The sequence below is a fragment of the Telmatherina bonti genome, assembly GCF_933228915.1.
Source record: "Telmatherina bonti genome assembly, chromosome: 8".
Lineage (NCBI taxonomy): Eukaryota > Metazoa > Chordata > Actinopteri > Atheriniformes > Telmatherinidae > Telmatherina > Telmatherina bonti.
This window is the reverse complement of record NC_136626.1, coordinates 8,499,407-8,519,540: the sequence shown is the minus strand read 5'-3', so window position 1 is coordinate 8,519,540 and position 20,134 is coordinate 8,499,407. Positions and strand designations below refer to the sequence as shown.

Sequence of the window (20,134 nt, the reverse complement as noted above, 5' to 3'; positions counted from 1 at the left end):
AGCCAGCGGGTGAATCTGGTGATTTGGATGGTGGGCATCCATGCTCCTCCGCTCAGCTAAGCTGTTGGAAGTGACCAACTGATCAAGATTGTGGATAAAAGTCTTGGAAATAGTCTAATCTGCGGGGTGTCAGGGCTATCTTTCCTTGGAGATAAGATGAGTGAGAACCTCTGTCATCTAGCAGGGGATCCGAGTACAGCTCCTCCATATTAAGAGGGGAAAGGTGAGGTGACTCAGGGATCTGGCTAGGGGGCCTCCTGGCGCCTTCCCAGTGAGGTATCCTGGACATGTTGCAGTAGGAGGAAGCCCCAGGCCAAACCGGGACACGCTAGAGGGGCTATGTCTCCCAGCTTACCTGGGAAAGTCTTGGGATCCCCAGATGAGCTGGAAGTGGCCAGGAAAAAGAAATTCTGCATCTCCCTTCTGAAACTGCTGCCTGATTCTAATGGAATATCTCTGTTTCAACTCATTCGTTAGTTGTAAATTCCCTTCTGGTTTCCTTTGACACTAATGTCCCGCTTTAATTAGGCTGAAACAGCTCATGTTCCTTGTTAAGAATGTAAACAATGTTAGTTTATTCCGTGGACTTCAGTCAGATGCAACAGTGTCTTATTAAAGCTTTTTAAATCATGTGTTGGCGTTGACATCGACCCTGAAGCCTCTACACATGCAAACATTTTCTACTCGTGCACAAATTCTTTTCTGCACATGCACAAAGCTTAAATTCTCCAACAGATTTATTTCCCATGGTGACAAAGCTGCATTTACACCTCTGTCCTCTGGAGTAGTTCATGAACACTGATTTACAAAGTCAGAATATATCCGAGTCTAATTTGAGCCTGTAATTTGCTCAAAGAATTCTTGGCATGATGTAGGTGTGTTCGTCTGGGTTTTTATAAATGCATGCTGTTATGTTAAGTGGTTAAATGCCATTGATGTTTGCAAGCAGCACCACACTGTTGAGTCAGGTACTCATACCTGCGCTGATACCTGCTGTTGCTAAGGCTGGGAGGTGATATTATCATATGTTTTTCAAACACAGATGCATTCTAGCTGGATGATGCAGTGTCCTGAATGTACATTTCTGTCTCTGTTTTTGTCACTCACATTCTACTAGACAACTCTCACGCTTTCATTTGGTTTGTAATTGCATTGCGCCTGCAGTTTAGGGAAAGGCCATTTGGCACACCGTGAGGAAAAAATAGCGCTTATGTTTTTGTTAAAGGTGCACAGACAAGCTCTGAGTAACACACCTCTAACAAGACAGAACTGGAGAAGGAGAGATTTCCCTTTAGGTTTCATCACATCCCTGCAATGCGAGGATGGCGGTACGGCTCTGTTTAATGAGTGGGCTGTTCGCGTGGGCTTGCATACAGCAACAGTAGCTTAGGCTACAGCAGGAAGTTGATTAAAAACATGGAACATTACACATCTGTCATTACACATTTTATTACCTTCTGAGTTGCAAAGAATTTAAGGCAATATTTAGGGCTCACTTTGAACTGTCATGGTGCAAACGGCTCCTCTGATGGGATTTCCACGACTAGTCCGTCTGCACTTACCTCTCTTATTTAGATGTATCCAAAAGGGGGGGTTGGAGGTATCTTTTTTATATAATGTGTCTGTGTGTTTCCTTTATGTCCGATTTTAAACTGTAAATTGCTTTGAGTCACATATCTTATGTTGGAAAAGCGCATAATAAATTTTGATTGATCGATTGATTGATGTTGTTCCCAACTGTGACTTGTTGGAATATTTTCTTTTCATGATGACGTCCTGAATATCACCTGAAACCGTCTGGCAAAAATAAGGACTATATTGTCTGCATTTTGAATAAACATGTTTATTAATGAAGCTTACGTTTCACTTTGAGGAACTTCAACTTTCTTAAATGTTCCGCTATCTTTTTTTTCTTTTTTTTTTTTTTTTTTTGACGATGACAATGATGGCGAAATTATTTTGACGACTTTTTTTTCATGACGCTAACGAGGCAGTGACATGGCTCTTTGACTAAAACATGCCTGTGTGTGTGTGAGAAAGTTTTTGTTGACAAGACTGGATAAAAATGTCAGTGGTTGATTTGTCAGACATACAAAAGGCATGACTGTCCTGCTAACTGTGCATGATGGCTGTCTGTCAAACGCTCAAATACCAGCGATGCCGCTGTATCATATCCTCATTCTGTCTACACTCCCCACCTGCACATTCTACACAAGACATCTGCAGTCACTAGTCACTCAGAGTTAGTTTATTCATGTATTGATAGACCGTGGCAACCTCATCAATGTAGGAGCTTGTGATCAATATCATCGTAAGCTTAAAATGCAAATAGACAGCTAACATCAGGCTAAAGTTAGCTTAGTTGGACAAACATCACTTGTGTGTGGGTGTTGCATTTATGTGTAGAACATCTTAATACCAATTTCCAATACATTTTAACAAATTTATTTAAAAGACTAATGCAAAAGAATTGACCAAAACTAGACAAACCCTTTTTTAGTTTTTGTTGATTAAAACTGGACTAAAACTGTCACACACAGAAATGACTGAAAATGGAACTTAAAGAAACACACATCTTCCTCTGAACAACTAAAACTGAAACTAAGATAGGGCCAAAAACCAGCAACTAACCAGCATGCACTGGTATTCCATCAGTACCTCTCAGATCAGTAGCATTCATAATTATTGGCTACAGTACTGTAAGATATTAGTCTATGTGGACTGTCTTTTTAAATATGGTTGTTTGTATTTTAATGCACCTGGAGTCTTAATAAATTTAATAATAAAAGAAAAACATTTGTTGAAATGTATGTGTTGCAAGTCATTCTCGTCATTATCATAATGTTCAGTAAAGATTATGTATGTAGGATATTTTCTAAAATTGTGGAGCCCTTCTTAATAAGTTTCCAGTAATGTCAACTAAATAGGATAATGATGCTGTTTGCACCTGCAACAAACTGCAGAATCCTCCAGAGTCTGGTTCAGCTGCAGGTTTTATTCCTGTTAAAAGGAGTTTTTCCTGCCCACTGTTGCCCACTGCTACATGGAGGATTGAATCAAAGAGAAACTTTATGAAATTCATCGCTTCTTTAATGATGCTGTTATTTTCCTTCATTGGCTGTATGTAAACACACTTATAGATGTGAATCATATCATGGATGGGTCAATGGGTGTATGTTTATTTTTACTTCAAAATACTCTAGTAGATTATACATATGATATGCATTCAGAACGTTACCTCCCAAAGCATCTGTGATCCAACTACAGCACAGCTGCAGGAACTTATGGCTTTTCTCTCAGTGGTACAAACCAGAAGTTCGTTTGTATAATTTCCACACATGGACTGCTTCGTCTCACTATTTGTTGTTGTCTGTTTAGTACTGCAGAATAATATGAGAAGAGCACAACTGGAAAGTAAGGTTTGTTTCTCAGTTCTGATGAGTTTTGAGTTGAGTAAAGTCATTGTCAGGCAGTGTGTGGGTTTCCAGGACTGATCTAAATCACCCTCTCCTCCAGGGAACTCAGCCTGTTTGTCTTTGCTCTTTTAACACACGACTGCTCTAATTTCAGTTGGCCTATAATGTGATGAGTAAAGGTGTAATTGACTGTGGTTTCTCTCCACAAACCCCCACCCATGCTTGTGTACAGCGTTACACAAACACACACTTTCTCTTTTGACTCTGTCCCAGTCTTCTCTGCCTCCAGGGCATCTTTGTAATTTCTTTATTTGGATGTCTGCTGTTGACAGGAATGTGCTGGTGTTGCAGTGTGTTTATAAAAAAAAAGAAAAAAAAAAAGTTATCCCTTATGATGAGAAAGCAGCTTTTAGGTGGGCATCACTGCTGATTGAATCCAATTCTAATTGTCTTCCACTGCCACACGGGGGCATTACTCAAAATATAGAGCATGTTTACTTGCCATGTAGGTGTCTCTTTGGTTTTTGCTGTGATAGGAAAGCGCTCCTTTGCTTTTATGGAGAATGTGCACATTAGGCGAAAGGTGATTTTAGGCAGGGGGGTGCACTGAATCAAAAACACTTCAACCTTTCTATTTATAAAGACTCTGGTAGCTTTCAATGTATTATTTTGGTGCTGAATATGTGGCTTCGTCTACTTAATCAAACAGAACTGTTTGAGTTTATGCTGAAAACGTCTGGTCATTTAACAAGCAAATGATCTTTTATTTTATTTTTGTATAACTTATACATTTAGATGTTGTTTATCTTGACATTCAGAATAATTAGGGGCATGTCTTTTGAACTGACAGATATCTGATATCTGGAAGAAGGCAGAGTGTGGCACAGCCACAGCTTTTAGCTGGCTAACAGCTATACTTAGCTTCAGCCTGTTAGGTGGTTAGCTTGCCTCAGTGTCAAGTTATTCACAATGTATACTTTGCAACTTAAGTCTTAATAACAATTAACAAATTATTATTTATTTATTTATTTTTATACATGTAAGTATGTCTATATGTACTAGTTCAGCATTCTCTAATGATCTAATGATCTTTTTCGTTGCTTCCGTACACGCTCCTGCTTTATTTGTATATGACTTCGATCAATAAATAAAAAATAAATAAAACCTTCCCTCAGTTCGTGGTTAGCTTGCCTCAGTTCGTGGTTAGCTTGCCTAAGTTCGTGGTTAGCTTGCCTCAGTTTGTGGTTAGCTTGCCTCAGTTCATGGTTAGCTTGCCTCAGTTCGTGGTTAGCTTGCCTCAGTTTGTGGTTAGCTTGCCTCAGTTCATGGTTAGCTTGCCTCAGTTCGTGGTTAGCTTGCCTCAGTTCGTGGTTAGCTTGCATCAGTTCGTGGTTAGCTTGCATCAGTTCGTGGTTAGCTTGCCTCAGTTCGTGGTTAGCTTGCATCAGTTCGTGGTTAGCTTGCCTCAGTTCGTGGTTAGCTTGCCTCAGTTCGTGGTTAGCTTGCATCAGTTCGTGGTTAGCTTGCCTCAGTTCGTGGTTAGCTTGCATCAGTTCATGGTTAGTTTGCCTTAGGTTAGCTGGCCTCAGTTCGTGGTTAGCTTGCCTCAGTTCGTGGTTAGCTTCTTCAGCTCTTAGCTACAGGCAGCTCAGAGTTTAATTTGGTACCTATCATCCACTCCCACTTTTCCAGCCCCCTTCTCAGATGCACTTTTTGCCCATTTTTGGGTTTTCTTGAAGTGACGACATGCATGACACTGCCAAGATGGCGACATCTTAAACGTTCACACTGGACCAAATGAACTGTACTATCCATGGGGGGGGGGGGGGGGGGGGGGTCCAAACGGCGTCAGTGTGAACATCCCAAAAGAGTTTTCCTTGGTTTATACTCAATTTGTGTTGAAATATAATCTCCATCCGTCTATTTTCTACCACTTGTGAGGTGTCTGGTTGTTGGGTAGCTCCCTAAGCAGGGAAGCCCAGGTTTCCCTGCCCAGGCCCGGGCCACATATGCCATCTCATTGGGGGGATCCCGAGGTGTTCCTAAGCCAGCTAGAGATTATATTAATCTCGTAACTCCTGGGTCATCCGCAGGGTCTCTTCCTGGATGGATGTGCCCACAACACCTCACGGGAGGTTTCCAGTTGCTGAAATGCCTGAGCCACCTCATCTGGCTCCTCTCGATACTGAATACTTACCAAATGATTGTGAAATTAAAACCAAAATATCCTAAAATAGTCTGTTGTAACTATCGGACTCCTTGTCTGATATGTGTATGACGGTACAGTGTGACCCCCCATTTATGTGACTGATGATTTCGTTTAGGAAAAAAATAAACCAAACGACTTGACTCGAGTATTTTGAACAAATGTGTTTTTTATTGCTGATTGATTAACATGAACTCAGTTTTCTAAACTTCCATCAGACTCCTACATTCCTCTACATCTGTGCATATACAACTTAATGCTAGCTTTTGTCCTGTATATAAGGCCATGCAGGTATGCAGAGCTCTACGGCTGAATAAATGCAGCTCGTATTTATACATCTGTCACGGCACACATGGACACTCCAGTGTAAGTGAGTGCGCACGTGCACATATACGTGTTGAGTCACATTCCACAGTGTCAAGCATGCATTTCAGCAGGCCCCTGTGCGAGCAGGAAAGAAATGAAACCGCCAAATGCAGCAAGTATGTCCTGTACATTTAGAACCTTTTTAAGCCAACAGCTTTCTTAGGACCGGGATGTTTGCTCGGCGGTGGACCCCCAATGCTGACAGAGCCTGGCTAACTTCCCAGAACAGAACAATATCTGCCAGGTCGTCTGAGGGGCCCAGCAGCCACCCCCTCCCCCAGACACAATCACACAGTCTCTCTCACACACACACATGCACGTAAACGTCTGGCCTTTAAACCGTCAGCGCTCAGGCAAGGCCTTACATAATGACAGAGAATGGAGGCATTAAGGCAATTTGTTTGATTTAAGTTGTCAAGGCGTTCTGGACCCTGCCCTTCTCAGCTGGTTTTGATACCCGCTGTGTGTGTGTGTGTGTGTGTGTGTGTGTGTGTCATGCACCTCGTCTGTGGAGGGAAAACAAAATGAATGGGCTCAAACATGCAGAAATCAGGAGAGGGGTCGTCAGTGTGCAACCTAGCATTATAAAATAAGACTTCTGAGATACCAAGAGTGCACAAGACTTCCCTCAACATCCTTTTTCTCCTTCTGTGTGTTTGTTTCTTGTGTGCAGTTGTTGTTTAGAATTAGGGTTGTGTGGTTCTGGTCAAGAGTCAATGGAGGAACATGGAATTTTCTTATATATGTTCTCTTTACATGAGGCTTGCAGTGCTGAGGATTTCCTATTCTGCTTGTCTAGTCCTGCGCATCCTTGGGTTTTCTGCAGCTCAAAGACAGAGTAAACTGAATGAAACTGGTTGAAGTGCAACACTTTAAACTGTCTCCCATAAACCTGCATAGACAGTTAAGAAAAGCTGCTAATATAAATAACTACTGTGTTGCAACTTTAACAGATTTGAACAAGTACTATGCATTTTAAAAGTGAAGAAACTAAAGCAGGAAGCTGAGATTAATCAACCAGTTAGACATGTTTAACACAAAAGGCCCCATCCCAAAGGTTCCAGGTAATCTCAAAAGTATTACTGCCCCATTTGGGCTGTTTTCAAGGCGTAAAATATCTCCCCAAAGACTCTGTTTAGCTCCAGATTCCTGGGCTGGAAATAAAGGGCCTCAAGGAAAGGACTCCCCCAAAGACTCCAGTTTCTGGAAAAGTTATATCTTGTAGAAATGCAGCTTTTGTCCTTCTAAGAAGAAGGAGCTCTTCTTTTTCGCTCACCTTGAGGCCGAAGCTGTGTTTTTTTTTTTTTTTTTTTAAATTTCCCTTAAAGAGACTCTTTTTCCTCCTGTGAGGCGAGCCTCTAAGGACAATTTCTTTGTAGAGAGACTATCGGCCTCCTGATGGCAAGCTACAGTTCTTAATAAGAGGTTAATAAAGAAAATCTGACTTGAAATGAAAGAAAAAGTGGAGCCGTGTGTGAGTGCAGTAAAGGTAAAGAGCTGTCGGTGGACCAGAAAGAGGAGGGATTACTGAGATTATCTGAAGAGGGAATATGTTACATCTCTGTGACTTCCCCTTCTGAAGATGAAGTCGTGTTTTCTGGTTCAGGCTTAAGTTCAGGTTTAGGTTCATGAAAGACCTTGTTTAAACCACAAGACTTGACCAATTCCAGCATAAAACACGTACATTTATAAAGAATTTCCATTTTATTTAATGTTTCCTCACATTCAACAACCAAAGCGGAAGGTGGCAACAATTAATACGTCTTTGGAGTAACAACAAACTAATTCCTCTGGAGTTGATTGGATCCTTTCTTATAAACAAATAAACAGCGCTATGGAACAACAGCATTTGTAACTCAGGCTGGAAGGTTGTAATGTTACTTTACACTGGTTTGCTTTAATCTTTATAAAGACTTATTTCATCGCAGCACTGCTCATCAGAACAGGTAGCTAGTTCTCGTTTAAATGATATAGAAAACAGCAGAATTTATGCAAAACTGATGCAAAAGTAGGAAAGGGAGAGAATTTTTTGTTGTACTGCGTGTTGTAGTTTTGATGTTCTTATTAGGCAGGGAATTATTTTCTTATAAATGATCTTTTTTGAGATATAAATATGACAAATGTGGATTTATTTTACATGGATTGGCTTGATTTGATAATGTCTTAGAAGTCCTTCAGGATGATTTTCTTGTGAATTGGCTGAATAGAAATCTAATCAAACTGAATTGTAGCTGCAGTATTTTATCTTCATGAGAAAACCATAAGACGTGCTTTATTTGATTGTGAATAATATATAATAAAGTAATTTGTCTGAAACTGAGTCCGATGCAGCGTGTTTAGATGTTGCTGTACATCAGCTGTGGAGTAAAAAGTGAACTTCCAGGTAAAACCTCCGTGGAAATGGTGCATAAAGTTCTTCAGCCAACATGGCTTACAGCTGTGGTGCTAATGCTCCTCAGTTCCCATTGAGTCTTTGCAACTTGCCTTGATCTGAACTGGTTTAATATTGGAATTTGATTGTTCAGAGATTGAAATGATTCTGTCTGCGTCTCTTGTGCATAAATTGAAATAGCCATGATGTAATGTGGATTGTGTGTGTGTGTGTGTGTGTAATAGATCTACTTTCACTTTCTCTTGTAAATGATGTAAATATAAATGAAAATGCCAGAATGCAAAGTAAAGGCAAGAGTGAAGCGTCACAGTTAATTACACTGAGCTGCCGAGTGTAATTGAACCTGATTAAACCTGCTCAGTGTGTGTGTGCGCGAGTGTGTGTGCACTGTGAGGCGAATAGAGGCCCAGTGTTCTTGGGTCCAGGCTTTAAATAAGGGGCCTTTATCTGTCCGTGTGTGTGCAGCACTGGTGTGAAAGCTCCAAAGGGTCCGAGCGTTTCCTCTGCTCAGACATGGTCCAGGCTGCTCACTCCAGGTGTGGTGACCACTAACCAGGGCGGCTTTTAACCGTCACGCCTGAATTGGAGCCGGAGGCCAACCTGGCATAAGCACATGCATTCACAGTCCAAATACACAGCATCTCTCTCTCACACACACACACACACACACACACACACACACACACACACACACACACACACACACACACACACACAGAAACATGCATGCGCACATCCATTTCTAATTTAAACCTAATTTCCCCCCCAAGTGTTTATTAAGTTCCTTCTTTTTGGCTTCTGTAGTGGAAATGCGGATTGTGGGAGTTGGAGTGTAAAGTTTGAGATATAAGCTTTGTGATTGTCTCTGATGGGCTCAGAAGCAGCCCGGCTGCCGTCTCCCCCGCCTCCCCCGCCTCCCTCTTCAGCCAACATTTGGTTCATTTGCTTGCAATGTGATCCGTAATGAAAAACAACTTTTATCTGATGTGACCAGAAGCCATTCAGTTCAATTCAGCTTTATTTGTACAACGCCACTTCACAGCAATGTCGACTCAGGGGACTTTACAGACACATCAATTCAAGCCAGTTTATAATAAATAGCCTAGCTAAGAGATAAACCAACAGATTGCATCGAATCTTGACTTCAGTCTAGTCCTCCATCCTGAGCCGCATGAGACGAGAGTGGAAAAGACAAACCAACATGCCTTGCTGTTTTTATCCCAGAAGGGTTTCTATAGGCCCTTGCACCGAAGGTCGAATTAAACAGATTTAACTTTTGAGTGTCTGAAAAAATTTAAACAAAAATTTAAGAAAGAAAAAGAAAAAAAAAACAGCTACAAAGAAAAACAGCATTTCACAAAATATAGAAAAACACATTAGATAAGTAAAACCGATTTATTCATCCAGTTCTGCATGTGATTCATCTCTAGACATACAAGAACAAAATGGGCTTCAATGTTTCAGCATCCAGGGAGCGTTTACGGGGGGGTCGACGGCCCACATGGTTCACTTCAGTTGGCACGCCGGGGACTTAAACCTGGGTTACCCAGACCCTGCCCCGCTGTAACCTCTAGGCTACCAGTCCTCTGATAAAATCAAAATTAAACACAATTAATAAATCATAAATAAGAGCTAAGGATTACCCGGCTTCCAAACAAAGAATGCAATAAGTTTTTATGGGATACATTTGACTTTTTAAAAAACTAGAACACAGAACAAATATGTATAAAAATAGGGCAGGTTAATATGTCTGCTTTTTTTCTCCTTTAAAATTGTATCATATATCTGTTTTTATTTTTATTTTTGTGTTAAGCACTCTGATATGCTTTTGAATGAAAAGTGCTATACAGATCAAGTTTGCTTTAATTTGATGAGTGTATATATGAAATCCGTTCAGGTCCCACTGAAGCTGCTTTCCTTTTCCTTTGTCCTTCCTCTCAGACGATTTCCTACCTGGCACTTTTTTTCCCTCACCAAATTCATGTTTTATAACCACAAATCACCAATCAAGTGACTTCACGCAGCACTATTAAACTGTAGCTTTTTACTAATGATGGCTCATTCAGCATTCCAGCTTGCATCCTGTCTCTTCTCTGAGCTCTATCTGGCCACTAAAAGTCAGTGTGATGTTGACTGTTTCCTCACTTTTCTTTTACTCTCTGTGACAACATATCCTCCTCCTGGGTTGCTTTGTGGATCCAGCCATGGTGTCTAAACAAAACCGTTATTGTGTCGATATTTAGCTGCTGGCATGTGATGCTCTTCATAAAGCCTCTAACTTTATACAAGATAATATGACACCATCCTCTAACAGACATTTTTCTCATTAAAATCTGAGGTGTGTTAGATCACATCCCATCTTGGATATTTGCAGGTTCTTGAATGTTTTCACAGGTTAACTTCAGTTAACACATCTCTTTATCTGTGCTAATCTCTTTAAAGCAGAAGAAAAAAAATCTGTCAAAGAGTAAAACTTCTTTTCAGATTTAGCTTTCACAATAATGTTTTTCTTTTTTTCCCAGATTTCCTTTGATCTGGCAGAGTACACCGCTAATGTGGACGGCGTCGGCACGCTTCGTCTTCTGGATGCCATCAAGACATGCGGTCTGACCAACAGCGTAAAGTTCTACCAGGCCTCCACCAGTGAGCTGTACGGCAAAGTCCAGGAGATCCCTCAGAAGGAAACCACTCCCTTCTACCCTCGTTCACCTTATGGTAAAACGTGTGCTGCAGGTCCACAAGGAAACAAACAGCACTGAGCTCTGCCTGTCTTGCAACACATGTCAGACACTTGTATTCTGCCACGTCAGGGTGTACAAACACTCACTGCTTGATGCCTTTCCAGCTTCTTTTCTTGGTTCGTTTATAGATATGTGTGTTGTTGAGAGCATGTGTGTCTGTGTTAGTGAATAGAAGAGAAGCTTTAGAGCTTAGACGTTGTTTGAGCTCTCCACACAGCCTGAGGCCAAACGTCTGATTGAGGACTGGAGTGGCTCTCATTCTAACAAAGACACCTTTATATCCACAGCACTCAGCACTCACTTCCAGCAAGCACACACACACATGAGCAGGCTGTACACGTGTGTCAGCGATCAGGTTTCATGTTCTCTGTTGTCTAAATGCTCTCCTCTCTGACACTTTCCCATCTGTCAGCACTCAATCTGAGGCCACATGGGAGGTGCGTACCTTCTTGAGAAGGGCTGCTTCTCTATTAATTAGAAGTTGGAGGCGGGAGTCGCCATAGCGACCTCCCTTCACCTCCAGTGTGGGGAGGTTTAATCAACAGGCGCCTCCCTTCATTTGCTTTGGTATTCCCCTCATTACAGGAGAAGTGAGGAGGAGAAGGACGGACAGAGAGCTTTTTTTTTGTCAGTCAGCAGAAGTGCTAAATCAGAGTTTAACTTGAACAAGTGACATGGTCAGAGACGAGACTCCCTCGCTTTTATTATCATGTTTTGGGACTTTGATAGGTAGGGATTAGTCTTGAGATTGTCATTTTTTAAGATGGAGCAGATTTATGAGCTCATTCATTGTCCACAAAGACACAACTGTTGACTTTGGGGGGAACAGGCTGACTTGTCTGTGAAGTGATATCTTTTCCTGTTTCCTTAAAGCCCCCCTAATGTGGTTCCGGCATATTTGCCATGAAAACGGAGCCAATAAATGTCAAAATCCCATCAGAGGCAGATATTGTAGCTGAAAGGAATCAGACATCAAGCTGAAGCTGATGCAGATTTACAGCTTTTAAATAAATGCAGGGATGAGCATGTGTCCAAATGTGCAGGTTTTACTCTCTGAAATGCGGTATGTCTTTCTGGTAGAAGCTTAAAAGAAGATGTCTAAGACTTTAAGGATTAGATTAATGTCAAACTGGTACTTACACGTTTCCATCTACTTCTTTCCCGTGTCTTCCCAGGAGCCGCTAAGCTCTACGCCTACTGGATTGTGGTGAACTTCCGGGAGGCCTACAATATGTTTGCTGTTAACGGGATCCTCTTTAACCACGAGAGCCCGAGGAGAGGTGAGTAAAAAGCAGCATTCAGGAGAACTGGGGAAGATTAAAGCATGTCCACACACAGCCCCAGATGCGATGTTAGGATTGATGTTGCAATCATGAATGAATGAATTTACAAATTCTCTGATTTACTTTAACCTTTGTTTCATTTGAAACCATATAAACCCAAGATATTTCATTCTTAGATTTGTCAGCTTAATTTCAATGCTATAACCCTGTCTAATTAAATTAACAGTGAGCCAATTTAAACCAGATATTTAGTAAAAAGGTTAATAGTATCATTTAAAACATGTCATTCTGAGACAAGAATATAATCATGATTTAATGCAAAAGATTTCATGAAAAGCTGCGACTTTGAGCGCTTTGGAGTGTCTTGTGTTGCTTTAAGAACCAAAGAATCATCTTCAGACTATTTCCACATGTAGCTGGGATTTTGTCAAACCGAATACACACCCCACCACCCCACCACCTCCCTCAGGCTAGTATTTAAAAAAAAAAAAAAGAGTCCACACAACCTTGTTTTTCAAAACAAATCCATCAATACATATCCGCATAACTGCATTGTTTAGCACATTCACAAGTATATCAAACCTTTAGGTGGCAGTAGCGCCCCTAATCCCATCCAACCAGAATAACCTTCTGTCTCACGACGTCACTTCCACCAAACATAAAATATGCCTCTAACCTGATCTGGTTAGGTGGTGAAAAATAACTGTCCTCAATGTCGTCCTTCACCTTCGGTCATCAATGTGGAGCGCTCCTGACGGCAGTGTGAAAAGACACACACAGCACCTGAGCAATGGATAACGCCAACACAGATTTCAGGACGTCCATGCTGTTGGAGACAAAGGCTGCACATGTGACATCATGGTATTTCTTAAGGCAGACGGCGACGTTTCAAAATATTTATGTCCACATGCAGGCGTGCAAATGGAGTATTCATACATCTTCACTGGTTGGATGTTTTTTAAAGAATCGTATTTGATTGCATAAATCTGCATTTTCTAATGGATGAAAGGCCAAATTACAGAAAAATATCTTTCTTTGCATGAGATATGTGTGGACAAGCCCTGAGATTGTGCGAGAAGACTATTGCAAAGTCAAAGAAGTAATGTTCCTATTGGAAATATCATAAAGGAATTAAATATTTTTCCAATATTTTATGATAATGAAATATTTAAGGGATCTGGTGGAATTTCAGTGCTTAAAGATGCAAAGCAGCAACTTTCAAAAGCTAATTTAACCACAGGGATGATTGATTATGCTCCAGAACAAAGATAAAATGAAACATCTTGTTTGTTATTAGCAACCAGTCCCAAAGCCGGCTTTGTGATTGTACGATGTTGTCAATGAACTTGGCTAAAAGAAACTAAACTCACTGACACGTCTGTGATGGCAACATCAGTGCAGAAACATTAAAAGAAACATATTATATGTGGCGTCAGCGACACTGTACTGTTTAACACTGCAAGGCAGGGGTCGACAAATCCGGTCCTTGAGGGCTGCAGTCCTGCAAGTGTTTCTTTCCTGCAACACACCTGACACACATCAGACTTATCTAGCAGACTGGTGCAGAGCTTGATACTCTGCAGCAGTCTGCTGATTATCCATTGATTTGAGTCAAATGTGTTGCAGCAGGGAAACTCTGAACACTTGCAGGACTGCAGCCTGTGAAGACCAGAGTTGCCCACCACTAAATTAAAACATGTTTGCAAGACAAAAGCAAAAAGGGGAAAAGTTTTTTCATATTCATAATTTCAATACTTTCCCAAGTCTTTTCTTGTGAATGTGTGAGCGCTAAAAGCTAACTTGAACTTATAAAAACGTACTTACATTTCTAGTCCTAGTCAGCAAAAATCCAGTTTTAATGTGAGGCCAAATCACCTGCAGCTCTTTTTTTGTAAGCAAGGTTCAGATATGAAAATATATCCCCAGGAATCTTTACCTCCAAATAAGATTAAAAGATGAGCCAAACGTTCCTCATTTTTATTCCCTGAAAGACAGTGGTCTAAAACTGTGTAAAACAATACACAAAACAAATGATTTCGTCCCATCATTCAGTCTTTTGGAAGATAAAATCCCAAAGGTAATATCCTGAACGTCACAGAGCTACTGAAAGAAGTTAAGCCCACAACAAAGCAGTGAAACAGATGTTGAACCATTGTTTGCTTGTGTAAAAGTATTCAATTACATGCTCCATATAAAGTCATATTCATCCACTGGTGGAGCCAAGCTCTCCATAACTACTTGACACACACTCTCACACACAATCTGACAAACAGTCCGTGGATTGTGGTCACATTTTTAATATGTGCTCTGAGCCCTGAGGGTCGCAGGCGCTGGTTTAACCCGATTTGCACGCCAACGCGACTCAAAATGAATACCACATGGCTGCAGCCCGAGCACTGTGCCCAGGTCAGCCGCTCAGGTGTTTATGATTTATCCCCTAATGAAGGCCCTGGCCACGACCCCGGCTTAGGTCAGGGGTCACCCAGTAAACCGTAATGGGTTACCACCGATAGATAGGTGTGGGAACCGGTGTAGGTTACTGCCAGTTCAGCAAAGATGCTGCGCTCACCTCTGAGGTCTTGTAATGCTGAATTAGTTGACACAGTCAAACTGGGAATGGTGTGTGTTGTGACACATAGGGAGAAAGAATAATGAATGAAAGAAAATCAGTTTATTGTCGTCAGCGTTGATGTTGAAGATTCGCCATCTTGAAAATCAAAGTTTCACGGATGCACAAACGGGCTCAGGAGGCTGCTTTTATGCGATGAAACAATGACCTTATATGGTCAAAGCTCGCCACTCTTCTGAGATGTTGTCAGCTTTTTTGGTTCTTCATCAGATTTCTCATCTCCCTGTCTGTCTCCAGCTCCATCTTCCCATTCTTGCCACACGGCCTCATTTTCCTTCCCTTCCTCTGTCTTATTTCATTCACTGCCATTCTCCTCCCATCTCGCTCCTGTCACCTCCGTTCTCAGAGTTATGGCTGTTGTTGCTCATAAAGCAGGAACGCTGGGCAGTGATGTGGCCAGATGTCCCACGGCTGCCTTGCACAGCCCAGCGTGGCGCTTGTGTTGGCTGGATTGGCCGGTGTTTACCCAAGCCCCCAGGGCCTGCTGTGACCCTGCCGCTGCCACACTGAGGAGGCGTTTGGCTGTGCACTTTGTTTCTCACAGGAGGGCTCTTCAGAAGAAAAGTTGGTGCTTTGACCTGCAAAATTAAAAAAGAAAAAACTTGCCTGGAATGTTTTTTTTCTTTGTTGGAGTGTAGGCTTGTACCGTAAATCATCCAGTGTGGATTAAACACTATATGCTGTAAACACCTAATATTAACTAAAATGTTGTAGACAAAGACGAGCGTCTTCAGAGCAGTTCGTCTACGGTTACGCTGGCTTTTTAGGGGGGTGGGGGTTATTCCAACCTAAAAGAACTCTTAGAATTACCTGCCAGGATTAATTATCAGATGCAAATCTGTTATGTTTTTCTATTAGTATTGAGATTGAAGTTTAAAATCCAACAAAATTTGCAATATTTGTCAATGGAGTTCACTTGAGGGAGTTATTTCCGGAATGCAGTGTCTTATGAATGAACAACTGAATGAAATGAAAAGGAAATTAAATTCAAATTGGATGACAAAATGTTTTGTTATCCTGTGAGGGAATATAAAAAGCACTCAGGTTTTTTTTCTGTTTTAAAGCCGTTTTAATTTTTTTTTTTTTTTTTACACCTTTGATAGTTGATAACCAGTAATGAATATAATTAACTATCTAAATACCTGAATAAATAAATAAATTTTCAGAAGCCAGCTCAAAATCTGACCTGGCAAAAAGTATTTAAAAACTGAAATGAGTATTATTAATAATAATGAATAAATAGATAAACAAGTAAGTAAATAAATGAATGAATAAATAAAGGAACATACTTAACAACTTGACTATTAGGGGTGGGAAATTTTTTTTTTTTTTTTTGTTAAACCTTTTTTTTTTTTTTTTTTTTTTTTTAAAATAAAAAAAATAATCCATTATAATTTTTTTGTCATTTTTATTGTTTTTATTGATCTTTTATTTGTTTTCCTTGGCATTCTAGCAGCACAATGGTGGTCTGACTTATTGTGTTGTTTTTTCCAAATTGAAATCAGGAAAAATGACAAGCAAAAAAAAAAGTTTTGTACATTTTATTTTTGTTTTGTTTTTAGTTGACAAATATCAGCAATATCACAGAATTGTGAGAATCGCACCTTAAATCAAATTGGCATCCAAAAAATCGGAATTGAATCGAGTCGGGACAAAAGCATATTGTCACAGGTCTATTGATTATCACAAATGGCCTCATATCATAGCGCTCCTCTTGTAAAGCACTTTTTTTTTTAGCACAATGCAGCAGCCAGACCCCCATTATGTGTGACATGATGCTAAACAGGACAATAAAGGTAATTTAAAAAAAAACTACTGAATAAAGAAAATTTAAATAGCTTATGTGCAATAAAGCCTAAAAGTTCTGCTCATGTATTGTGTGAAAAAGATGCATCAAAGACACAGCTGAAATATGACAGATGACTGGAACAGGAAGCATTTATCATCTCTCTCCTGCTTTCAGCCCCACTTTCACATCTCTGTCCTGGATTTCATAACACTCTTCTTACATGTCAGCACACGCGTTGCAAAGTATCGTATATTGTTTCATCTTCCGGCCTTAATAAAGAACTTTTATGTGTGAGTATTTATGCACTACTGATGCCAGTTTCAGAGCCTGACTTCACCTCTCCCACACACTGAAAAAGCTGTGATGTCATTGTCCTGGGAAGCCAGAGTGCGTCTGTGTGCGAGAAACAAATAGATGATTGCTTTTATGAGGGAGTTTTTCCTTTTATTGAAAGTGAGCTAACAGTACCCAGTTACGCTGTGGTATGTTCCAGAAAGACGCTGTGGTGGCTGCTGGGAATACGGAGGGCGAGGGAAGCTCCCGGATCCAACAAGGAGTTCTGTCTCCTACAGTTCTCAGGATGACTTAATCCTGTCAGGAATGTGCTTCTGGTTTCTCTTAAGGTTCCTGTAAACACTTGAAAACCCAACCAACAAACAGCTGATTTTAACTGTTCTGCAGCAAAGCGTCTGAATCTGACAGGCTCCAAGAAAAAATAAGCCGGTGTAAATCCAGTATGAAGCAAAGCAAACAGAAGCCCGTATCTGCCGGCTGGTTCACACCGCTGCTTGTTCTTTTCTGGTTAGCTTAGCTGTTAGCCATAACAAACATTTCTCCCAGAGATTCTGATGAGAGGGATTAGCGTTAGCAGCGGTGCTAAATCGACTCCATATTGCTGTGACATATGAGACAGTGCAGTGCTCCAGTCTGTTTGAAAGAGTGATCAGCCGACGAATCAGTGCAAATAACCAGTTCGTGTGTTTATTTGGTCATTTAATTCAACAAACCCAAAACACCTGAAAGTCCCCAGAAATCCAATTTTGAAAGCAAAGGACAAAAGCCTGGTTTAATTTATAGTTATTAGCAGTTTGTTGGTCCAAGGCTACAGTAAATCAGCACAGTAATATGTTTTCTGTGTGTATTCACAGCTAATGCTGCTGACCAGCTCCAGTTGCGGGCTTACCCCCCCCCCCCCCAAACCCCCAGATTATTTGGGAAAGTCCCATCCATCTCTGCTCCCTGAGAGCTCTGTGGTTCACGCTCGGCAGTACAAAATAATATACTGTTATGTCAGGAGAGAAGAGCAGTTAGCATTGGGGAAGTTAGAATAGCACTGCCAAAGTCAATGCTGCCCATTAAAACACACACATTCAACAGCTCAGCCTCCACATGCCTCGGCTTCATCTTTCTGCTTTTGTTAAGATTAAACCCAAAAGGTCAGATCGTATGATAGATTTGTAAAAGGATATGTTTTCCATGTATTGGAAAGGTTATTTTCAAAGGAATCTTCAGATGGGAATGACTCGGTCAGTGGACGTCAAGGGGATTTGCCGCTATCCAGCAAGTGGGAACCCAATGCGAGGGAGGCACTTCTTTTTGTTTTTTAGTATTCGGTTTCATTGTGTGTTGATGAGAAAGGCCTGAGTGAGCGCAGCCTAAACAGCAGCTGAGCTCTGTCCAGGTGAAGAGCGGAGTCGAAAGCCGATGACGGAGTCCTCCCCTCCTTTCACACCTCTGTGTCAAGACGCAACGACTGCCTGAGCCTGAGATATGTCACCTGCTTATTGAGGTTTCTCCCGATACTCATCCCCTTCTGAATTAGTGTTTGTTGTCTCTGGTCTCCATGGTAACCAAGTATCTTGACGACTGAGGGCTCAATTTCACTGGCCTTTGCCGAGCTCCGTCTGAACTCAGCAGGAGAAGAACCAAACCTACTCCCAGGGCACAATCCCAACTTTGTTTGCAATCCAAAGGGGAGACTGGGTTCTGCAATGAGGAGGTGGTGCTGTAGGCCAAAGTACACCATGTAACATCTACTCCTTACACTTTCCCCACACCTTGGTGCACTTTTTGCCCTCCACCCACACAACTCGTTCTCTTTTTTTTTAAGTGACGTTCCTGGACTTTGTCTTATACTTCTCAACCCTCCAGCTGGCTTCCAGCTCTCCTTGCATCACATTTCTTTCTCTCTGTACCCTCCCTGTCAGTTGAGTCAGCCCAGAGCGAGGGCAGCACTCTGTCAGGTGTGAATAGACACTGTGTTGGCTGAGCTGAGCCCGTGACCTGTCTTGGATGGAACACAAATATTCTCCCTTCGCTGAGGCTCCAGAGATCAGTGAGATTGTGAATTGTGCAATAGCGGTGATGGCAGACACTGACAGGTCTTTGGTTGGGGTGGAATTTGGCCAACCCTCGACCCAACGATGATTCCTCCTGCAAAATCACTCAGTGCTCCTGCTACTCTGGTATTTTCTTCATAACTCAGTGCAGATAAAGAAGATGTGCACAAAAAGGATATGCATTCAAGTTGGACCCAAACAGGGCTGGAGGGTCGACCTTAATCCTAAAAGGGGAGTGGAGATGGAAATTAAGGGTTACGTTTTTCACTTTAATTCAAGCGCAAAGCCACTCACTCCCCGAGGCCATTTCTCAAAAGCAGAGAAGGATTATGGGATCTGCAGTTCTGGTTGAATTCCAAAACAGGTGTGTAGACCCTCCTGTGTTGAAGTAATCAAACGGTTTCTAAGACAACACCATGGCAATCAAAATTAGGTTTTTTCCTATTTTACATTTTCTACCTTCAAGATGTTGGCCAGTTCAGACAAGCTCGTGACAGAAATGACTCAAATATCTGGAAATGACTGAGAAAGAGTCTTTGTGTTCAGCTTTTTTAAGAAAATCCGCAGTCCTATTTTAAGGTTGTTGCCCACTAAAACAGTCTGGGTTACTAAGCCATTCCACTTTTTTCTTCTTGTGAAGAAAAGGGAGAACTCTGTAATATCCTGCAAGTCACCTTGGCAAGGATTTGCGGGGTGATGAAAAACATACAGCAGGTCTAAAGCTGGAAGAGGAAAACTGGCAAAGGAAGGAAGTCGATGTTCTACCTGTGCCACTGCAGAATCGAATATCAACGTGATAGATATTTAGCGTGATTCTAGATGTGGATTTACTAAGCCGTTCAATTTTTCCAGAGCTAATGCACCGTTCAGCCTTGCAGCGACCGCATGATAAATGCTACAGAGGAGAGATGGGAATAAATCACACTGTGGTTGAGTCTCAGTAAATGCACATAAATACACTCGCAGGCAGTGA

The 20,134-nt window shown here is 41.3% G+C and overlaps 1 protein-coding gene across 1 annotated transcript in view; it reads left to right on the top strand.

Annotated features, from left to right (window-relative positions):
* Positions 1-20,134, top strand: part of gmds (GDP-mannose 4,6-dehydratase) — a gene marked incomplete at its 5' end in the record, with an annotated part of 208,469 nt that overhangs the window by 57,812 nt on the left and 130,523 nt on the right. The window contains 2 exons of the mRNA XM_079244684.1: positions 10,903-11,095; positions 12,297-12,401. Coding sequence (XP_079100810.1) covers positions 10,903-11,095; positions 12,297-12,401 — 298 coding nt within the window. The remainder of the gene's footprint in view (positions 1-10,902; positions 11,096-12,296; positions 12,402-20,134) is intronic.